The following is a 15,065-nucleotide window of genomic DNA, read 5'->3' on the forward strand; positions in this document are numbered from 1 at the left end:
CTGTCTTCAGTGCACCCATAATTCCACCCTCTCGAGTTGTAGCCCCTGTGCTCTGGGATGTAGATGTGGAAATTCACCAGGCCCTGGAGGGAGAACCCGCACCTTCTACCTGTCCTCCTGAGCGCACATACGTTCCCACGGGGATAAGGGATCGGCTGTTGACCTTGTCGCACACAGCTGTTGTCTCTGGACATCCAGGTATCACCTGCACCATTCAGTCCATCTCTGGAAAGTATGGGTGGCCCACCTTGGCGTAAGACGTCACTCATTATGTCAACTTCTGTTCCGTATGTGCCCAATCCAAATACCCCCAGAACACTCCAGCAGGGAAACTCCTTCCCATTCCCGTGCCTCAGCGTCTCTGGTCACATCTGTCCATTGATTTTGTCACTGATCTGATGGTTTTGCCACCATTTTTGCTGATAGTGGACAGATTCTCTAAATCATGCCGTTTCATCCCTCTCTCTGGTCTCTCTACCGCTATCCAGGTCGCTGAGGCACTGTTCCAGCAGGTCTTCCGGCACTATGATGATATCCTGAGAATATCATCTCCGATTGTGGCCCCCAATGCACATCTACAAATAAAGCATTTGTGTTTAGTGAGTCCACCAGATCAGAGGCAGTAGGGATGACCAGGGATGTTCTCTTGATACGTGTGTGAATTGGACAATTGTCCTGTGCTGCAAAGCATTCAGGGAAAATGTGTGGAGTAAAAAGTGTTCTTTAGGAATGTAGTGAAGTAAAAGTTGTCAAAAATATAAATAGTAAAGTAAAGAACAGATACTCAACAAAAAAAACTTAAGTAGTACTTTAAGGTATTTAAGTACTTTACAGCACTATGTGTAGGCCAGTGACAAAAATGACACAACAAAATGTAGAAAAAGTCAAGGGGTTTCTGAAGGCATAGGATAGGTATTTTTATATATTTTTTTAACTTTCTTTGCTTTCAGACCCACAGGGAAGGGGTGGTATGGGGAGGGTTTTCTCTGGTCGCCGAGAGGTTGGATCTATGTACTTTTAGAATATTATTGCCTGTGATCTGAACCCCTCAAAAAACAAAATAAGTTGGTCACCCCCCAAAAATATTGTCCATTGTTCATTAATTGATGTGATGTCATCATTGTCTAAATGTCCTGAACCATAGGCAATAAAATAATAACAAAGTCCAATGTTCAGCAATAATAATAAAAAATAATATTTTTTCATTTTACCCAATTGAGGGGTTGTCCTCTTCATTGTCTTATGGTGAGGGCAGGATTGTGCATGGGATAGCATACCTGAATATTGAGCCAGTCAAATTGGGGTTAGCCCAGATCTGTCGGCTCGTCCCCTTGTGTGTTGGCTTGATGTGCTTCTCAAAGAACTATTGAGCCTCCTTGGCAGTGGAAAACGTTTGTGTTGTATTCTGGAAAGTCAAGATGAGTCGCATCTCAGGTTTAGCTTGCGTATCTGTGATCTCACCTAGTTGTAGGTCGCCCTCTGTTTCAGCAGTTCGGCACTCAGGTCTGGGTAGATGCTGATCCTCTTCAAAGCCACCAATTCTGCTGCGAGGCGAACAATTTGCCATTAGACGTCAAAACTGTGGATTCGTACAATCATACACCGAGCTCCGTTGTGGATAGGACTCGTGCGGTGAGCAATGTTAATCAGCGGCATGGGACCAAGCTTTTCCTGCCCAAACAGTTCATATAAAAGATTTTGCTCATGAAGGAAGTTGGGTTTCCCGCTTCCACACCAGTTTCAAGTCCTGTGAGCCGCATATTGAAATTGCGGGAATTATGTCTGAGTGGATTCTGTTATCTTTTTCAGGAGATTGACTCCCCTTCTAGCTTAGTTTGCGCTGTGTCCTTGTCACGGAGTCGCACCTCTGTCACACTGGCCACTGTTTCCAAACTGTCCACTTTAGTTGAGTAAGCAGTGCAGATATTCATTTACTGGTTTTAAGTGCTGAAGGCTGAGGCAATTTCCTCACGAACAATCTCTTGGATAGTAGCGGGTGTTGTCGGGTGTTGAGAATCGCCATGTTCCCACAGGGGAATTGTGGACGGACAGATTACGCTAGCTACTGGAGTAGAAGAGAATTGCTAGTTGTGTTTTGTAATACTGTCAAAATCCCACACCTTAATATGGTGTTATGTGTTGACAATGATTTAACAGTTATTGTTTATTTATAGTTATTTTTTGCAAGGCGATAAAGGCCGATTGAAGCTCAGAAATAACCTAGTCAGCCGCGTGGGCAATAGCATACACAACAGTGTCTTCTACATAAATTAATAAAGTGGAATAATCAAATCCAACCCGTCAGCACACAAACACACACACACAGAAACTGCAAATAGCCCACCTATCCAGCTCTTCCACCCTCCTCCTCCTCTTATCCTCCTCCATCTTCCTCTCATCCAGGAGCTGGCAGTAGACCTTTCGTCCCAACTGGCCCCTCAGGCATTTCTGGAAGGTGAGAGCGGCCCAGCGCAGGAGCAAGAACTTCCGCCTCCAATAAAACGCCCTGTAGTTCTTCTGAATGACCACAATGCACTGCAGCAGCTTCCTGTACTGCTTCCTGTGGAGTGACATCAATGAAAAGGAAATTGATATAGCTCGTCTTAGAATCGTATCTCTTAGTGTGTTCTCATCTTGGAATAGCTAAACATCACAATAGGTATTCAGTAAGTATGTATGCATAATCATATATACAATTACTGACAAGTGTGTAACAGGGAAGTGGTCCCCCCCAGGGTCTGACTTTGGCCCAATCGTTTCCCCCGAAGAGGCTGTGTGTAGAGAAGGGGGTAGCTGCATCCCAATATGGTGACTGGAGTATGGGAGAGTGGGTGTATCAAAAGGAAAGTATTTTTAAAATTTGACCTGGGAAGACATATTGAGACCTAGGTCTCTTTTTCCAAACGTGCCCTGCACAAATATACACATTATACACAGTAGTGGGCGTGTGGAAAGGAGTGGGTGTGTCAAAAGGAAAGTAGTGGGCGTGTGGAAAGGAGTGGGTGTGTCAAAAGGAAAGTAGTGGGCGCGTGGAAAGGAGTGGGTGTGTCAAAAGGAAAGTAGTGGGAGCGTGGAAAGGAGTGGGTGTGTCGAAAGGAAAGTAGTGGGCGCGTGGAAAGGAGTGGGTGTGTCGAAAGGAAAGTAGTGGGCTGGTGGAAAGAAGTGGGCGCGTGGAAAGGAGTGGGTGTGTCGAAAGGAAAGTAGTGGGCTGGTGGAAAGAAGTGGGTGTGTCGAAAGGAAAGTAGTGGGCGCGTGGAAAGGAGTGGGTGTGTCAAAAGGAAAGTAGTGGGAGCATGGAAAGGAGTGGGTGTGTCGAAAGGAAAGTAGTGGGCGTGTGGAAAGGAGTGGGTGTGTCGAAAGGAAAGTAGTGGGCTGGTGGAAAGAAGTGGGTGTGTCGAAAGGAAAGTAGTGGGCGCGTGGAAAGGAGAGGGTGTGTCGAAAGGAAAGTAGTGGGAGCGTGGAAAGGAGTGGGTGTGTCGAAAGGAAAGTAGTGGGCTGGTGGAAAGAAGTGGGTGTGTCGAAAGGAAAGTAGTGGGCGTGTGGAAAGGAGAGGGTGTGTCGAAAGGAAAGTAGTGGGCGTGTGGAAAGGAGTGGGTGTGTCGAAAGCGCTCTGCTTTCGGTATGACGGTTTTGATTGAACTGTTTTTCTTCTTCTTCTGTTTCTTACCATGCAACTACCGTACATTGAGCTGCCATACCGCGAGAGTTTGGACTCAAGCCAGAGAATGCTTGAGTTGCATGATTTTATTTCAAGTCGGATAGCAGTCTAAACAAGAAATAACTGATAACCATCTAGACCAGGGGTGCACAATTAGAATTCAAAGAGGTCTCCCCCTAAAGGTCCAAACCATTAAAATGTCTAGCGTGCGCTATGATTTGATATGTAGTTCTTGTACAGTACTGTGCAAAAGTTTTAGGCAGCTGTGAAAAAAATGCTGTAAAGTAAGAATGCTTTCAAAAATAGACACGTGAATAGATTATATTTATCAATTAACTAAACGCAAAGTGAGTGAACAGAAGAAAAATCTACATCAAATCAATATTTGGTGTGACCACCCTTTGTCTTCAAAACAGCATCAATTCTCCTAGGTACACTTGCACAGTTTTTGAAGGAACTCGGTAGGTAGGTTGGCCCAAACATCTTGGAGAACTAACCATAGTTCTTCTGTGGATTTAAGCAGCCTCAGGAGCTTCTCTCTCTTCATGTAATCCCAGACAGACTCAATGATGTTGAGATCAGGGTTCTGTGGGGGCCATACCATCCCTTCCAGAACTTATTGTTCTTCTTACGCTGAAAATAGTTCTTAATGACTTTCGTTGTCATGCTGCAGAATACATTTTGACTCATCAGTCCAGAGCACCTGCTGCCATTTTTCTGCACCCCAGTTCCTGTGTTTTCTTGCATAGTTGAGTCGCTTGACCTTGTTTCCATGTCAGAGGTATGGCTTTTTGGCAGTGAGTCTTCCATGAAGACTTCTCAGACTTCTCCGGACAGTAGATGGGTGTACAAGGGTCCCACTGTTTTCTGCCAATTCTGAGCTGATGGCACTGCTTGACATCTTCCGATTGTGAAGGGAAGTAAGCGTGACGTGTCTTTCATCTGCTGCAGGAAGTTTCTTTGGCCGACCACTGCGTCTACGTTCCTCAACGTTGCCCGTTTCTTTGTTCTTCTTCAAAAGAGCTTGGACAGCACATCTGGAAACCCCTGTCTGACTTGAAATGTCTGCCTGGGAGAGACCTTGCTGATGCAGTCTTGTTGCTGTGCTCAGTCTTGCCATGGCGTATGACTTTTGACAGTGAACTGTCTTCAGCAACCTTAACTGGGGTTGGCTGTTCTTCACCCAGTTTTAATCCTCCTGTTTCCACAGCTGTTTCTGTTTCAGTTAATGATTGTGTTTCAAGCTACATATTGAATTGATGATCATTAGCACCTGTTTGGTATAATTGGTTAATCATACACCTGCCTATATGCCTACAAAATCCCTGACTTTGTGCAAGTGTACCTACAAGAATTGATGCTGTTTTGAAGGCAAAGGGTGGTCACACCAAATATGGATTTGATGTAGATTTGTACTCTGGTCACTGCATTTAGTTCATTGATAAATATAATCTATTAACGTGTCTATTTTTGAAAGCATTCTTACTTTACAGCCTTTTTTAACCCGCCTAAAACTTTTGCACAGTACTGTATATGTGTAGCTAATAAACAAAGTACTACATTTCAATAACATTTAAACAATATCTATTGCACATTTCCAATGCAGACACATTAAACATGAGGTAAAATAAATATGCAGCCCAATCATAAATAAAAGTAGGCCTATCACAAATGTTCTCATTTCAAGCAGAACAAGACTGCATCTTCACAAAACAAGAACAAAAGTGATTTGTTTCTGAAAAAATAAGAAACCACAGGTTTAATATTGATCTTTCCTACTCTCTCCCACTTCTCTTCTCCATCTCTCTTCTTTAGTGAGAGAAATGGGCTTTTGCTTGCCCTGCCAGTAATTTGAACCTTGGCTGGAATGGAGTCAGTGTCATTCTCATGCATATATGTAGGTGCTCATTGGTGAGTCTAGAACGGTACTTATTGTTAATGATGCCCATAGTGGAGAAAGAAGACTCACAACTGTATGTGGAGCCAAACATGGTCAATGTGTGTGGTGCTACTTTGGTTAGACCAGGGAAACCAGTCTCAGACACAGCCTGCAGCCAGAAAGTGTCATGATCAGTTAGTTGAAAGTGCTCTCTTAGTGCAACATTTGCTTGCAGATCAATCAGTTCCATCTGTAGAGATCCAGCAACTTGAAGGTCTGTGTCACATCCTTTGAAAATCCCCTGACATCTGTGATGAGGAATGGATTCTCAATTAGGAGAAGGAGCTGCTTTCCAAGGCTAACGATGTCAAAGCGATTTCTGAAGTTTCCAATCGGTTTATCTATTAAGTCAATATGAGGAGAAACATCTCTCTCACCCTGAATCTGTTCCTGCACTTTTGGGAAGTGTGCAGAGTCTCCTTGAAGATCTTCCTTTCCTCTGGAAACTGGCGGAACCCATCCAACGTGAAGGAGCTGGAGCAGTTTTGCCTTGAAGAATGGGCAAAAATCCCAGTGGCTAGATGTGCCAAGCTTATAGAGACATACCCCAAGAAACTCGCAGCTGTAATCACTGCAAAAGGTTGCTCTACAAAGTATTGACTTTGGGGGGGTGAATAGTTATGCACACTCAAGTTTTCCGTTTTTTGTCTTATTTCTTGTTTGTTTCACAATAAAACATATGTTGCATCTTCAAAGTGGTAGGAATGTTGTGTAAATCAAATGATACAAACCCCCATAAAATCCCATTTTAATTCCAGGTCGTAAGGCAACAAAATAGGGAAAATGCCAAGCGGGGTGAACACTTTCACAAGCCACTGTATATGTCTTTTTCTTCTTGCATGTGTCTCGAGTGGTGTTACACCTAACAGGTCTTCACAGAATTCCTTCTTCCCTGTGTGGTAAAATCTAACATACACCAGAAGCTGGGCATTATCACTCACATCAGTAGATTCATTAACAGCTAATGCTACGCATGGTGCACTCCGAATAGCTTCAATCAAGCTGTGTTAATAATTCCTCTGTTAGTATTTCACTCTTTCTTGCTGTTGTTGTACGTGACATTGGGATTTGCTTGATCTTTTCACACAGCTCGTCTTTTTGTTTACCGTCAAGTAAAGTTTCAGCAACAGCTTTCATGCACTCCATCACCACTCCATCACCACAAATGGCTTTTGGTGTTGACCCAAAATCCAAGCTATTTTTAGTGAACATTCGTTTGCACGTTGTTGGGCAGTGAATGCAGAGAGGACTCTGGTGGACCGATCATACTGGGCTTTGAGTACGTTTATTTGGCGTGCCCTCACCTCAGACTGCTGTGGATATGTTTGCTCAAAAGATTTGTGCTTTGTCACGTAGTGGCGCTTCACGTTGGAACTTTTTTATTGGAGCCACGGTCTCTGAACATATCAGGCAGAGTGGTTTGACATTCGCTGCGGGAAGGACAAAGGCATATTTGTTTCGCCACTCCTCTTTGAATGCTCAATTTCCTTTATTGACTTTCCTGACTTTTGCGCACGCCACTCTATAATTTCTCCTCTCGCTTCCGCTTTTGCTTCTCTCGCTGCCTCTCTCTCTGACAACATCAGTCTCCTAACATGCATTGTAAACATTCGCTTTGATTGGCTGAGTTTCGTGCTGTGATTTAAATAACGCACGTGATTGGACAACACACAGTAGAATGGGGCGCTGTCTAGAACCTTCCCAGCTGTGCTGAGCCAGCTCAGTACGTGTACATTGTAAAAAAGGGTTGCTTCATCAGTATTTAATTTAACAATTATTTCTGAGAAATGTGACGAAGTCCAGATAGAACCTTCACTTGGTGCGGACTTGGACCGAGGTCCGCCAATTGTGCACCTCTGATCTAGACAATCTTAAAGGACCACGTAGCTACCGCCGGAAACACGACCATGCTACAAAGTAGAAAGCACTTCAAGTCGGCAGAGCACTGGTGGCCTATTATGGACTTGTAGTTCGGCCCAATCAGCCACGCAAAACGATCTTGAGTGGCAACAAATCTGGCCAATTAGCTGATTCGCTTTTCCATACACCCACTCCTTTCGACACACCCACTCACCCATAGTCCGGTCACCATATTGGGCTGCAGCTACCCATACTTGTGTGTGTGTGCGCTGTATGGCATATGCCTATCAGGGTTGCGGTCAATTCAGCATCCAATTCGTCAATTTAGGAAGTGAATCTCCAAATGTAAATTCATACACTGAAAAAAGATTATGGGCAGCAATTTTCGATTCATGAATTGTATAACTTAAACTGAAATGACCTCAAACCTGGTGCACATACAGGATATGTGGCATGTTTACCTGGCCATGTAGCCCATGACGTGAGCCTGGATGATCATGGCTGCTTTTAGCACCTCCGACTCTCGCTGCTTCTCCAACCTGTGCTCCAGAGACTCCCGTAGAAACACCTGTGGGGGGATAGAGAGGGAGGAAAGAGAGGAAGGGGGGATACAGTAAAGGAGAAGAAAAAAAGGAGAAGAGGAAGGTTACCATGGGATCCATTTAAAAAAAATACATTTGCCTGCAATTTGATCAAACCTACACTACATAATAGATTTACATTATATTACAAATGTACTTTTTTTGTACTGTACATAGTAGAATGGTTTTGGGCTCTTTGCAAATACCAGGTACACTGCTAATAGGCAGATAGTTCCAGTTTTCTGAATGAACACGTATTATTCGTAACAGTGATGTTTGATTGAATGCAACTCTCTGTATAGTCTATGTCATTCCGTTCCTTTGAACACATGGACCAGTATAGCTAGACAATCAACAGCCGTTCTGCCTGAGAAAAGGCTCAAAATAAATTGTGACCCACTACAAATACGTAAGCCGACAACTTCAGAAACACACTCACGTACATCTAAGACCAGTTTAAAACCCAACACAAAAGAACGACACAGCCCAACACACCGCAAAGTTCATCAAATCAATGATTCACTCTTTTGTTCGAGTCTCACAATTTTGTTCAAACTGCGGGAGCCACCGTTAAAGGCTGCAAAAATAACGAGGGCGAGGCATTTAGTCTCTCCGTTTCGGAATGGTCTAATCTACGGGCAGTCCGACTGCCCTTTTTAAGACCCAAGCTGTCTTCCATTTCTATAGGGAAACCAGGCTCAATTGTGGGCCTTGAGGTTAAGCCAATTAGAGACTGTAGAAATGTAGATGTGGGATGTTGTCTCAGGTGAATCAGTGGAGAAATGTCAGAATTACAGGGGTATTGCTGAACAAGTTGTCTTGGCTTGGCTCTATCCTTGTGAATGATATAGGAGGGGACATTAAACAAGGTATTGAGATATAGGATAGAACGTCTCATCAATGCATGTTAGGTAACACTGTACATTAAGTTGCAAGTTTTACTATGTAACTACACAGTAGTAACTGTACATGAATGTTATTCAAATCAAATTGTATTTGTCACATGCTTCATAAACAACAGGTGTAGACTAACAGTGAAATGCTTACTTACAAACAATGCACAGAGAAAGAAAATTGAGAAATAATAGAAAAGCAAAAACACGTAATAATAAATACACAATGAGTAACGATAACTAAATACACGGGGTACCAGTACCGAGTTGATGTGCAGGGGTATGAGGTAATCGAGGTAGATGTGTATATATTCCAAGGAATAAATCCAATAGAATTTGTCACATGTGCCAAATACAACAGCTGTAGAGTTTTATTGTTTTTTTGGTACTTTTTACCCCTTTTTCTCCCCAATTTCGTGATATCCAATTGGTAGTTCCAGTCTTGGCCCATGGGACTTGGGAGAGGCGAAGGTCATGGGTCTCCCGGTCGCGGCCGGCTGTGACACAACCCGGGTTGTTAAAAAAAGTAACAATAAAATAACGAGGCTATATAAAGGGGGTTCATGTAATGTAGGTGGGGGTAAAGTGATTAAGCATAGATAATAAACAGCAAGTAGCAGTAGTGTAAAAACAAAAGTCAACGCAAATAGTCCGGGTGGCCATTTGATTAATTGTTCAGTCTTGTGACTTGGGGGTAGAAGCTGTTAAGAAGCCTTTTGGACTTAAACTTGGCACTCCGGTACCACTTGCTGTGCGGTAGCAGAGAGAAAAGTCTATGACCTGGGTGACTGGGGTCTTTGACAATTTCTTGGGCCTTCCTCTGACACCACCTAGTATAGAGGTCCTGGATGGCAGGAAGCTTGGTCCCAGTGATGTACTGGGCCGTTCGCACTACCCTCTGTAGCGTCTTACGGTCGGAGGCCGAGCAGTTGCTGTACCAGGCAGTGATGCAACCAGTCAGTATGCTCTCGATGATGCAGCTGTATAACTTTTTGAGGATCTGGGGACCCATGCCAAATCTTTTCAGTCTCCTGAGGGCGAATAGGCTTTGTCGTGCTCTCTTCACGACTGTCTTGGTGTGTTTGGACCGTGATAGTTTGTTGGTGATGTGGACACCGGAGTGACAATAGAGTGGACAATAGAGTGACAAGGCAGCATTATAGATAATAAATGATAGAAGCAGCATGTGACGACTCAAAAAAGTTAGTGCAAAAAGGGGGTCAATGCAGGTAGTCCGAGTAGCTATTTGGGTATCTATTTAACTTACTATTTAGCAGTCTTATGGCTTGGGGGTGGAAGCTGTTCAGGGTTGGTTCCAGACTTGGTACGACGTAATTACATGGCAATAAGGTTGTAGCGCTATCCGTTATTTCACAATTGGAACAAGGAATGTGTAATTACACATCCACTTGCTGAAGGTTATTCCACATGTGTAATTACTGATGTTATTCCACATTTTCTGGTTCCACTAAGTAACTCATGTTTTGTAACTACATGAAAGTCACCTATATGAATTACCATGTTAATAACACAAACCAAAATCGGACCTTACGTGCAACTACAAGGTGCCACTACAAATCGGATCCACATATAATACCAGGGTTGATAAATAAGCCAGGACCCCGTAACAACAATTGTAACAAGGCACACCCTGTCATTAACTACAGGTCATTTTAAATGTGATTATTTCTGACCTGGCTCAAAGGCTGTACCGAATCAAATGTAATGTATGAACAATGTAGTTACATAGGATATACTTGTTATTACCAGGTACCTACCCAGTAGCAAGCAACTTAATGTAAAGTGAAACCCAGTAGAGGCATAACCTTTATAATTACTATGTAGCTGGAATGTAACAACCTTTGCAGGAGAAATTAGGAGACAGGAGAACATCAGGTATAACCCTTTTAGTTACATTGTAACAATCTTTAACAACCAACTCTGTAGTTACAATGTTGTTACAAGGGATATACATGTATTTACAATGTTCTACCCAGGAGCAAGCAACTTAATGTAAAGTGAAGTGACATGTTTTATTACTTTGTGTTTACAATGTAACAACCTTTGAAAACAGTAGGAAACCAGGAGAAATAAGGAGAACATTTTTCAGTTTGACATTTCTTTAATGGATTTGACAAAGAATAATATTCTAACCATTCAAATTCTATAACTATTGGTACTATTTTACTAGTTAGTAAAATTGACTTAACATGGGGTGGTAAAACTAGCTAGATAGTTAGCATTTTCCCATTTTTCACTAATGTAGCTAGTGGAACACTGTCACAATGTCAACAGTTTTCCATCTCGGTCAATTAACTTTACAAGATCGTCATAAAATGTATTAAACATTTAGTTAACAATGTGATTTCACTATTTTGAGACTTACATTGCACTTTTGCACATTACAAACCTTTATAAACACTACAAATGAAGAGACAGAATTAGCATGTGGCTTCCATTTTGGCTGCAGAGGAGAGTTTGAGAGGTGAAAGGTCAGTGTGACATCACTTTCCGGTGAAATCTTAAAAAAAAAAAAACCCTAATGAAACATTTAGTTAACCTTTATGTTCACTATTTAGTGACTGATATTGTACATTTGCACATTCAAAACAAAAAAAATAAGGTCGAAGAAATACAGGTTAAGACAGCGTAACAATTCCATGTGGAGTGTTAGAAAACTAACACATTCATCGGACCAGCGCTGTGGCTGATTATACAGGATTAGCATTGAAAATGTGACCAGTAGTAGGGAAATAAAGTAATAAAGTGGCTGTAGATAATTAAATGTTGAAATGAAAGTAAAGCAGTTATGCTAAGTGTTTGCTGAGTAGTTAGCTGAAATTTACTACGATTCTGTTTACTTTCCACTTTGATGGCGAACGTTCTGGATTGCTAACTTCCACTTACAGTCATTTTTGCTCTGGTGCTGGTTCAATTAATTAGTTTATTTCTGTACGCTTCCGCATGGAATTATTACGCTGTGTTAAATTTGTGTTTCCAATTCCCTGCCAGTGACTCTTAGCAGCACCTCACAACCCTGAGCTGCAATCCACTCCCCATCCCTCACAGCCTGAGCCTGAGATTCTAGGGGGTACCATAAACCTGCCTCTCAAACTCTCTCTGACCTGTGCCCTGACAGGTTGGTAAGGAGTTTACTAGGGGGCCGGACATCTGCATACAATACTTGCAGTCTCCCTCAAGCAGTGACAACATCTCTGTCTCTGCCCATGGAATTGTGGGATGGTGTGTGTGCACAAAGTGCCATCACTCTGACCTTTCACCTCTTACACTCTCTTCTTCAGCCAAAATGGAAGCCACATGCTTTTTCTGTCTCTAAATTTGTCCTGTTTATAAAGGTTTGTAATGTGCGAAAGTGCAATGCAAGTATCAAAATAGGGAAATAACATTGTTAACTAAACGTTTCATAAGTTTTATAACAATTTTGTCATGTTTATTGACCAAGCTGGAAAACATATTGACATTGTGCCGTGCCGATATCTCGTGCCGATATTTAGCCTTAGATGGAGTTTACCACCTACTTTGGACAGCATCCCCAAACAACCTCTGTCACGCCCTGGCTATAGAGAGGCTTTTTATTCTCTATTTTGGTTAGGCCAGGGTGTGACTAGGGTGGGCAGTCTATGTTCTTTTTTCTATGTTGTTGTGTTTCTATGTGTTTGGCCTGGTGTGGTTCCCAATCAGAGGCAGCTGTCTATCGTTGTCTCTGATTGGGAGCCATACTTAGGTAGCCTGTTCCAACCAGTGTTTGTGGGTAGTTGTTTTTTGTTTTGTATCTGTACCAGACAGAACTGTTTCGGTTATTCTTTTTGTCATTTTCGTGTTTAGTGTTCGGTTGTTATTAAATTAAATATGAACACGCACCACGCTGCACCTTGGTCCTCATCTTCTCCTCTATACGACGATCGTGACAGAACTACCCACCACAAACGGACCAAGCAGCGTGGTGAGGAGCAGCAGCGTTATCTGGACTCATGGACATGGGAGGAGATTTTGGACGGAAAGGGACCCTGGGCACAGGCTGGGGAGTATCGCCGTCCGCAGGAGGAATTGGAGGCAGCGAAGGCTGAGCGGAGACACTATGAGGAGTTAGCACGGCAGCGCAACAGGCACGAGAGGCAGCCCCCAATTCTTTTGGGGGGGGGGGCACACGGGGAGATTGGCGGAGTCTGGCGAGAGACCTGAGCCAACTCCCCGTGCTTACCGGAAGAAGCGTGGCACTGGTCAGACACCGTGTTATGTGATGAAGCGCACGGTGTCGCCAGTGCGCGCTCATAGCCCGGAGTGCTATATGCCAGCCCCCCGCAAGTGCCATGCGAGAGTGGGCATCCAGCCAGGGCGGATTGTGCCTGCGCAGCGCATTTGGTCTCCGGTGCCCCGTTTCGGTCCAGGGTATCCTGCGCCGGCGCTGCGTTGAGTCTAAATTTGAATGGTTTGAACATGAATCTTTGCCTAATCCATTAAAGAAAAGTCAAACAGAATTTTTATCCTGTCTCCTTATTTATCCTGGTTAGCCTATTGTCTGCAAAGGTAATATTTCATGAGGGTGATCTAAACAAGGAAACACATACTGTATACTGTAGGTACATACAAACAAATCTATGTGCACAGACAGACACACACTCTCTCTCTCTCTCGCTTTCTATTGAATTCTATAATTCAAATCCCTTTGAATCATTACTATGTTAAGGATACACTGTATCCTAGGTTATACCATATCTAGCACGTTTCCCTTTTCTATGTTTCCTTGCCTAAAACATGGTAAAACATGTTTTAGGGAGGGGCCTATAGTCACCAGTTATCTTGTCATGTTCCCTGCAAACAATGAATGCAGCTAAACCTAATTTCTAGGCTAAAACAACATTGGCCGGGTCATCTCTCACCTTGGTCTTCCCCATCTCCCATTCTGCACTGGTGCTGTCGTAGAGGTGGAGTAACTGGACGCACCGTCCCCTTGGGTCTTCTGGTGTAGACACAGTCCTCATTAACACCTTGTACCTAAGAAAGGGATGGGACCGAATGGAATGTTAGCGTATACATGGCTCGGAATCAATTGGTACGCAAAATATGTCAAAATATAAACATTCCCGTTGTCAGTTTTCGGGAGATGAAACATCGTTGCAGTTGCAAGCAAAGAGAGAGGGTGTGGTAGTTCATTTAAAGTAAATATGTGAATTGTTTTCGCCCCACCGTTAGCCAAGTTAGCTTCCTAGCTAGCTGGAGCTATTTACATATTCTTCACAGTTACTGTTCCTACACTTCTTTCCTAGCTACCATAACGTCATGCCTCCAAAAAGGACACTGTGGCTCCAGGTATTTTTTACATTTTTACAATTGTGATGTATCCATTTTCATAATGTATTAAAATCTTCGGATGTAACTCGTAGAAGAACGTACTGTATTGTAAAATAATTGATAGTCAAGTGGAAGGAAAACAGCATACAATCGTCTCAGATAGGGCTGTGACATTTTGTCAACCAGTGATTGTCATTCAAATAACTGCTTCACGGTAATTGACCGTTAATTAAGATAAACACATTTAGTATCTCCTGCTTACATGCATAGGCTACAATCCACTGATGCGGACCTTTGGAACATCTACATTTTAAAAAGTCTAATAAATTCATTTAATATAGCCTACACCATCACAATAAACCCATTATTTATTTTAGGCAGGTCTAAATAAACATTATGATATGAAGAAAATGTTGCATATTTCAGAAGAACAGAATAACATATTCTGGGGCCTCCCGATAGGCGCAGCGGTCTAAGGCACTGTTATTACAGCCGGTGGTTCGATCCCAGGCTGTGTCATTACAGGCCATTACCGGGAGTCCCATAGGGCGGCCCACAATTGGCCCAGCGTCATCCGGGTTAGGGGAGGGTTTGGCCGGGGGGGGGGGGGGGGGGGGGGGGCTTTACTTGGCTCATCACGCTCTAGTCCGCCCTCATGGCGGGCCGGGCGCCTGCAGGCTGACTACGGTCGTCAGTTGAACAGTGTTTCCTCCGACATTGGTGCAGTTGGCTTCCGGGTTAAGTGAGCGGGTGTTAAGAAGCACGGTTTCGGAGAACGCATGACTCGACCTTTGCCTCTCCCGAGCCCGTTTGGGAGATGC

The 15,065-nt window shown here is 43.3% G+C and overlaps 1 protein-coding gene across 1 annotated transcript in view; it reads right to left on the reverse strand.

Moving 5' to 3' along the window:
• The window catches only part of myo10 (myosin X), a 266,652-nt gene that overhangs the window by 29,290 nt on the left and 222,297 nt on the right, over positions 1-15,065 (reverse strand). Inside the window, exons 21-23 of the mRNA XM_039003646.1 lie at positions 13,833-13,947; positions 7,919-8,025; positions 2,345-2,560 (exon numbers count right to left, since the gene is read on the reverse strand). Of these exons, the coding sequence (XP_038859574.1) occupies positions 2,345-2,560; positions 7,919-8,025; positions 13,833-13,947 (438 nt within the window). The remainder of the gene's footprint in view (positions 1-2,344; positions 2,561-7,918; positions 8,026-13,832; positions 13,948-15,065) is intronic.

The sequence above is a fragment of the Salvelinus namaycush genome, chromosome 11 (genome assembly GCF_016432855.1).
Source record: "Salvelinus namaycush isolate Seneca chromosome 11, SaNama_1.0, whole genome shotgun sequence".
NCBI lineage: Eukaryota > Metazoa > Chordata > Actinopteri > Salmoniformes > Salmonidae > Salvelinus > Salvelinus namaycush.